At 45.4% G+C, this 8,270-nt stretch overlaps 1 protein-coding gene across 1 annotated transcript; it reads left to right on the top strand. All coding sequences in view use genetic code 11, as the record gives it.

The window, feature by feature from the left end:
* Window positions 1-917: 917 nt before the first annotated feature.
* Window positions 918-8,147, top strand: EGR_10283 (hypothetical protein; the record flags this gene model as incomplete). The annotated part of the gene is made up of 6 exons (XM_024499532.1): window positions 918-1,131; window positions 1,414-1,468; window positions 2,657-2,783; window positions 4,523-4,587; window positions 7,087-7,454; window positions 7,981-8,147. 6 exons carry the CDS (start codon window positions 918-920, stop codon window positions 8,145-8,147), a joined length of 996 nt encoding a protein of 331 aa, XP_024346061.1.
* Window positions 8,148-8,270: the final 123 nt, after the last annotated feature.

The following is an 8,270-nucleotide window of genomic DNA, read 5'->3' as shown; positions in this document are numbered from 1 at the left end:
CGGTCAAGGCATTACTTTTCTCAAAGGAGAGGTGATGGTATTTCTCTCTCCTTTCTTTCATTTGTCTCAAATCGTTAATAAAATAGTCTCTTTGTTAAAAAGGACAAATGCCCACGGTTACTTTCCCTGCCTCCCCCTTTATTCAGTGGCAAACTTGAGGCGGATTATCTGACTCACTGACTGACTCCCTCCTTCGGTCTGGGTTATTAGTTCTCCTGAATGGCCTCAAATAAATGGCCATGGTGCTGATTTATCAATCTACTGCCTTTTGATGTGCCCAAGCCTGTCAAAGTGTCAATGTTTGGCAAGATGTCACCCTGTGTTGACTAATTTATTTCATCAAGACTCTCTCATTTCTTTTTTGCCTTTTGAAATCAGTGACATTTTGTGGACCAGTGGCCAAGTGCAGAGACGGGTAGTGATGGTAGTAGGAGTTAAGAAGGCTCCTCAGTCACAAAATTTTTTGTCTGTTGGCTCTTGTGGACAAGACTTTTCTCTGTTTAGTCTCCTTGACGAAGGTAAGAGATCGCAAACAGTGAGTATAAACCAAGGAAATAATTAATTAGTTAATTTCGTTCTACCTACTTTTTCTATTATACCTGGAGCCAGAACTTCCTTCGCGTCCGCCTCACGCAACGTTTTCTCCAAAACGTTGGGCTTATATTCAAAGAGGGTGGGCGGGTTAGCTGATCGTCCTCGAGATTGTTTGAATGGTCAAGTAGTTTTGATAAGTTTTCATAATCAACACTGCCTCCATTATTTAACAGGGCTCTTGTTCTCCCTTTAGAATGACTAGTGTGATGCCTCACGGGGAGGTGTGTGGGCGGGGATGGGAAGTCGCCTCGAGGTCCATCCCTATATTTAAAAATGGATGCCTCCTACTACGTAATCAACATTTCCACCTTCTCATGAAGACAATGGAAGCTCTGTTCACACAAGCACGATCAGGTGGCACCTCTCATTCTCTCAATGTTGCTAATCCTGAAGATGATGGTGGAGTGATTGCAACTCCAGATATGACTGGGTTGCAAGTAACCTCAGATTACTTGGAGGGATTGAAGTGTTGCCTCATCCAGCTTGTGAAACGCATGTCTGGTGCTATTGTGGAATCACACAACAGACCAATCGGCCGTAGATGTAGCTGCCAGGGTTGACAACCCTCAATCCTGGTTACAAGAGTAGTCAACTTGTCAGAGATAGGAAGACTTGTCAATCAGCACGACAGACGTGGGTTACGTGCCTAGAGCTAAATTTGGGCTAGTGTGGCGTTGCAATAATGGAAGTTATTAATGGCAGATCATTAACCTTGTTTATGGGGGTGTGTACGCAGAGGGCAGAATTTGTGGACATTAAGTCCCTCGGTTTCCACCCAAACTTTCCCCATAATTCCTTCCCGTTAATTTCCACTTTTAGATCTCGCTATTTCAGCTGACTTAAAAGCACTGCTGCTTCAACAAGGCAAGGCTGTGTGATCATCGAAAGAAGAGGAGATATTTGATGTTGCAGGGAGTGGGGAAGAATTAGATGAGGAAGAACTGGAAGAGCAATAAATAGGCTATTTACTTTCCTAAGTCCTTTTTTTACTCTTCCATATTGATGGAGTTGTCAGTTGCCAAATTACCCACTCTCTAAGTGCACAACTGAGGTTTCAAAGTCTTGCCTCTCCTCCGGGTATCTTTTGTCTCTGCAGTATTTCCCAACTGTCCACATCCCATGCCCATGTTCGTTTAATCCCATGATAAAGAATATAAGAGGTAGGCTCCTATTTTCCCTTCTTCCTTTCTCCATAAAGTGTTAATCTTTTTAAGGGCAAGTTTTGTGATTAAAGGAGGGGGAGGGTAGACACCTTGATTTCCTTCCTATTATTGGCTGATCAACTGATGCCTGCCTTTCTGACCTTCGAAATGTCTTCAAGTTGGTTTTGTCTTGTAAGAATGGGAATATCTTTCCACTTATGTGGTTTTCTTACATGAACTTATTTTATCTTCAATACTTCACGCTCTTAACGCCCAAGTGTTCGGTCCCCTTTCTCAACTTGAAAAGCCTATGATTGTATACGTGGTGCCAGCGAAACTTCTCTTCAAGCGGTGCCAGAAATCGTCCCGAAAGCGTTTATCTGAGCGTCAAGGAGGGTTGAGAATCGGTGGATACATCATTTGTTAAGTACTTTGTGAGCTGTCCCCTACACGTCACAGATTATCCATTTGAGGCCTCAACCCACAGTTAGTTAAAGGGGAAAGTGAAAGTTCCCTCCCAATGGCAGATTGCACAGCATGAGTTGTCTGGTTCACTCACGCATAAGGTGGAGAGAAGGAGCGGGGAAGGCCTTAAAGTCTTGACACACACGCGCACACAAGCACCGAGCAAGGTGAGCATGAGAGGTTTCATGACACCCTCCATATCTACCTGCCTAGCTGACTAGCTGGCTAACCAACTGAAGATGTGTGTTTGTGTGACGCCAAAGCTTGTCGCCGTAGGGGCGTTTTTTAATTGTTTGCCATAATGCTAGCGGTTTTGATAAGCCTTTGTTGCAGCTAGATCCGCATCTCCCAAAAACGCATGACATCGATGACGACGAAAAAATCGGTGGCGCTAACTAATGCACTTTTTATAATTGCCAAACCCCCTCCTCCACCCCTCCCACCTTCCTTCCTAGAGCCTCCTACCGCCTAGGCACTGTGATATTTTCCCGTCTAGACGCCTCGATTACTTACCTGGTTGTCGCATTGGGTACTGACTGGGCAAATTCCACTCTAGGCGAAACGTTCAATAAGGCGAATAAGGTGAGCTATCCGTAAAGACGGTAGGAAGCTCAACACACTCCCAGCTCACACCAAATACCAACAACTTCATATCGCCTTTAATGCAGAGTGATCGCATTCCACCCTATCTAAACCACTTCGATTGGCCTTGACCCTGTTTTTACCCTAAAACTGACCAATCAGGGGGACCGAACGAGATCGTTAGTTTTGACGAGACGTTGTAGAAGGACTGGCAATTGGGCATGAAAAACGTTAACTTCTGGCGATTTAACACGTTTTGGAGTGGTAACGCGAAGGGGGGCTGACAAACCAGGAGGTTTCTCATGCCATGCATTCAGCTACCCTATAAATTCTCCTGCGTGACCAAGACGAAGGCAATTTTAGGATCATACCGTCTTTGGAGAAATTTGTCTCTCCTTCCCCTAAAGAGTCTAAAAAACCGAATTTTCGATCTTATCTCCATTTCTGTCTCATTTTTCCCCTCTAAATAACTATTACCTTTAGCCTCTGTGTATCGACCAGCAAGTGTGGACAAGGGGATGAGTTGAGTCAATGTCTCCACTCCTGCCTCTTACTCATCAGAATGATGACTTTTCTTCGAGGGTCTTGTCAGATGCTCACCTCCCGTTGACTCCTTATACGCCTTAACTGACCTTAGTATCAGGCCTTCAACCAATGACCACTTCATCGTAAATGCTTCTGTCGGCGCACACACACACAGCGCATGCATAGCTTTTTAGAGGTGACAAGATGCCTGTTTCTATCACCAACTTCCATCAAACATGCTTAAAAGCTATTTTCGAAGCAAGAAGGGGGTCATCTTCCAGCAATTCATCCCCACTTTTGGAAGTAGCCGGTAAAAGTAGATAAGCCCGAATCCAATCCATTAGGCCAATCCGATGAGAAACGAGGCTTTCAGATGAGGGGTAGGATTATACCGATAGACTGATGAGTATTTCTAGGACCTCCTCTTTCCAAACATTGCATGGTTAGGCCTTCTGCCAAGTCCTCCTTGCTCTGGCTGGTCAATTAGTCAATAGCCAATTAAAACGCTAGGATGGGATCAACTCGGGGTATTCAAAACCCCGGTCCCAGATACCCAGAGTTCCGGCTGTACACACATTTTCGACTTTTAATAGCCTTGCTTTTTTTACATTACATTACATCTGTGATCATTCGGAATGCCGTTGCTTAAGAAATTCGCGGAGTTATTGGCCTCTTCCACATGCGTGTGCTCTCTCTTCTCTATTAGTGGTAGTTTGTTGTTTATTTCGTCTTATTTTTCTCCTCCTTCTTGGAATCTCGAAGGTGCTTTCCCTTCCCCTTTGATGTATCACCTTTAATTTTCCCCTCATTAACCTCAACAAAGGTGGGACGAGAATGGGAGAAAGGGCAAGGGAAAAGGCAGTAGCTCTACCTTGTCAATTACACAGTGTTAAAACGCTGATCAACAGCAATTATTACTTTATGGTTTTATCTCCTCCCCCACCTCCTTATCCCATCTTCTTTTTCCTATAAATAGATGTCCACATTTATGAGTTGATTTGGGATCTGTGCCTCGAAAAGACGATCCCAAGTGCCATGCGCTGTTTTTCGTTCCTCATTTTCTATGTGCCTTCCAGTTCCACCAGAAGTATGGATGTCGAATCAGGGTAGAAAGGTGGAATAGTATCTCGTAGGATATTCAGCATTCGTAGGATATGCAGCTTACCCCTCGCATTATTAATGTGCGAGTTGAGACGTAATTGTACTCTCTGCAGACTCTGGTCAGTAACCCTGTCGCCATGTTGAGAGGACTCGATCAACCCCTGTTTACGTCTTTCAGGTAAGTGGGGAAGGACTTGTACGATGCATTCACTAGTTGAAGTGTCAATGCAACACTTTTTTGATTAACGAGCAGTATGCGCCATCCTGGAGTCCTGCCTAAGTGGAGGGATTGACCAACATGCCTTCAGTCTCCCCACTTGACGCCATAAATTGCCATTTAAGTCAACTCCGTCTACGTCCAGTCAGCCCCATCTAGAACCAAACATCGGAGTGGACACCAGATGCAACACACCTCCACTACACTCATTTGCCTGACAATTTATGGGAGAAGAATTTGAGAAACAACTCGAATTATTTGAGAGAGAATTGAACCGATAGACTATCAATGTCTTTGCAGTCCAGGCGCATAAACAGCAACAGCATCCAGGCAGTTAGCCAAGCTGACAGGCGAGTGAGCATGCAGACAGGCAATAAACTGCAGCAGGAGCCTCACTAACTTTTTTCCGCCTTCAAAACTTCTTGCAATTCGGTTTCAACCTAATTTTAACCCTACAGAAGGACAAATTCACACTCCACTGCGGCTTGCTGCCCCCCTCCCCGCCCCAACTATCCTCACACTCAAACAAAATCTTTGTCACTGACGCAAGCTTGTTCATTAAGTCATGCAAATGATAAGCACATCATTCATGCACTTGGGAAAACTTTAAGCAAGGCAAGTTTCCCCCCCCCCCCCACCTCCTCCTACTCCTCTGCTGCCACTTCCCCTTCTTCACCTTCGCCTCCTTCCTCCTCCTACTCATAAAGATGGCCAGTTCTAGCAGGATTAGGGATATGTGTGCGGCGGTAGGCAGAGAGAGGGGAGAGGTTAGTAAAAGGGAAAGAAATGAGAAAGAAAATTTAGAATTTACTCACCGAATGGAATGTCATTGCCAGGTGATAACAACTTCGACATTGCACAGTCCTTGGCGCCTCAGTAAACAGCAGTCGTTAAGATACTGACAGTTCGCCCTTTGCGGGGACCGCTTCATCTGCCTGATTGATCTGCAAAGGTATATTGTTTGGCCACTTCGGACGTCTTGCCAAGGCTAACAGATGTTCTGTCTAGTAGCCTCTCTCCGTAGGGGGAAGAAATGCAAGTTTTGTATCGCCTTGCTGGCACAACATGCGTGAACATGAAGGATGAGGGGGAAGGAGTGAAGATTTACAACAACCAGCACCTTTTGATCCTAGAGCTGCAGGCGCGGTCCACAAAATGTCCTTTTAAGGGAGGTAAATTGTCTCCCAGCATGTCGTCTTTAACAACGCAAAAGCGCTGTAAGCGGGATCTTAATGCATCTTTTCTTTTAGAAGACTACCTTTTTTCCTTATTCAATAAGTGGAAAATGAGCCGCCGTGCAATAAATCCTTTTTTTCGTGTTTACAGAAAAAGTTTGTATGATCCTCACAATTTAAGGGCCTCGAATTTGGCGGTGTTTCTGTGATCATTTAAAGTCAACTTAAATGCTAATATTTTGGTGGAGAAGAACATAGTAAATAAAGAAGGAACTACAAAGCAATTTTTTGTTGTGACTGTTTCACCATTAAATATTTGGTGAAAAAAGTGTTTCTTTTTCTTTGGCTCAGTTAATTGCTGAGCCAAAATACTTGTCGGGGGTGGGGCAGGGAGGGAAGACGAGCGGAGGGAGAGAAAGGGTGGTCTATCCCATGATCTTTTACAGCAGCTTATTTACATTGGTGGGGAAAGGACTTATCATTGCCCACCTGCGATTTAAGGTCAGGGAGGAAATAGACATCAACCTATCGGTTGGTACGGCTGAACGGTGGTACATTCTGTTACAATAGACATTTTTCTCACTTATTTTACACCTTTTCCCGCAAGCTGTTCAGGGGCTAAAAGTGCGTGAATGTGTGGTGCAGGTTGTCTGCCTCACAAATCTGCCTGCAACTCGTAATTTGTCTGTAAAACCACCAAATCCGTGGATAACGATGTCAGGCTAAATAGCCTACACCGTAGAGACGGATAAGTGAACTGGGAATCCCACCCAGAAACCACACACGAGAATGGGACAGCGAGTGTAAATGCCTCCCAACTTGATGTTCTTCGCTTCTTTCACTTTTGTCCTGAAGGTGTTCAATTTTGAGGGGAGCATTTGCCGCCCGCCTGCACGGCTAAGCGACTGACTGACAGATTTGTGCCAGAAAATTGGCAGCTGTGCAGCAGCGTTGTTCGGATGGTTGGACGGAAAGGTAACGTGCTCACCCACCACCCAGAACGCATTTTGAAGGCATGCTTTCCAAAAGGAATGGGTGTGTCGAAGGATGTGTGGATAATGCTGTAACGTTTGCCCATGGTAAGCGATCACAGTTTCTTCTACTTCACTAATTGCTGATTTTGTTGCATCAACTCCTTGACAGTTAACCTGTTTCGTGTCTGCAGTTGTAACTTGCTCGTCTGGCTATCGAAAGACGATTCACCTCCATCTAACGTGAAAATTTGCGCTATTTCGGTGCATCTTCTTGCCAAGTAGACCTGTCTTTGACTTCTCCTTCTCCAAAGTTGCTCCTTGGGTCAGATGTCTGACCGTACTCTGGGTACTTCTCTGCTGTCACCACGAAGTGTCTACCTCACACTGAAGGGGAGACAAGAGCAACGAAGGAAGAGAAATGAGTGTGTTGATGAGTGGGTGGGCGGAGAGAGTGACACTCCGGTCTTCAGCCACTTAATTGCCTACCTGTCCACAGTCCTCTCTCTGACCCTCAATTTTCTTCCGTCTTGTCTCTTCTGCGCCTGCTTTACCTATCCTACCTTTCTTTACTACACAAACAAAGCTGCATGGGCAAAATGTGGGTGCATATCAGTTTACAACGCCACCACATCATTCACCCACCTGCATCATATGGTGACGTGCGAGCTAGTAGCCACCGGTAGGGATGACAAGTCATGCAGTAGCAGCAGTAGCTTTGATGAGCAGTGTCATTCACTGAAATGCAATCACAAGCGAGCGTTGTTTATGTGGCCGCAGTGACTCTGCCATTGTGTAATATGACTCCTATCTGAGAAGATCGATCCGTCGTGCGACCATTCATTCATTCGGTGGGTCAGTCGGTCAATGTGTGGGTGGGTGGGTGTGCCAAATTTTGTGGTAAGATGTGCGTCGGATTAGATAGATAGATTGGGTTAATGGAATTCAACAAACAGTAAAACGATTGACGTTTTTCGTATGTCTGTGTGTGTGCGTGTGAAAATACCTTGATCAGTGCGTGCACGCCACGTTGCACGTAAGTGTGAGGGCATATTGATGTGGAATTGTGCGAAAAGGCAAAAGGAGGAAGACAAAAGAAGAAGCAAGAATTATAGAGCAGACCATTGGGCTGTGAGGGAAGGAGGGAGGTGGGGGAGGCGATTAACGGATTGAGAGGGTGACATTAGGGAGGCTTTGTTATGGTGAAGAGAGAAGTGATAACCGCTCAGCAATCGTCCGGTCCATTGCCTGGCATGACGGTGGCGGTGAAACCAAGGCGGCACCACCTCCACCACCACCGTCGTGCCAGCAATGTGATCAACCAGGCAACCAGCCAAGTCAGCAAAAGAACCACGACAACCTGCAAATCACATAGTTGTTGCTGTTGAGGTCTCATTCGTAGAAAATTGACGGTTAGAGAGAGGAGTGTGGACAGGGAGGCAATTAAGTGGCTGATGACAGGAGTGCCACTCTATATATTGGGCCAGAGTCTATTCAT

This window comes from Echinococcus granulosus (assembly GCF_000524195.1).
Source record: "Echinococcus granulosus chromosome Unknown EG_S00205, whole genome shotgun sequence".
Taxonomy (NCBI): Eukaryota; Metazoa; Platyhelminthes; class Cestoda; order Cyclophyllidea; family Taeniidae; genus Echinococcus; species Echinococcus granulosus.
This window is presented reverse-complemented; position numbering and strand designations above follow the sequence as displayed.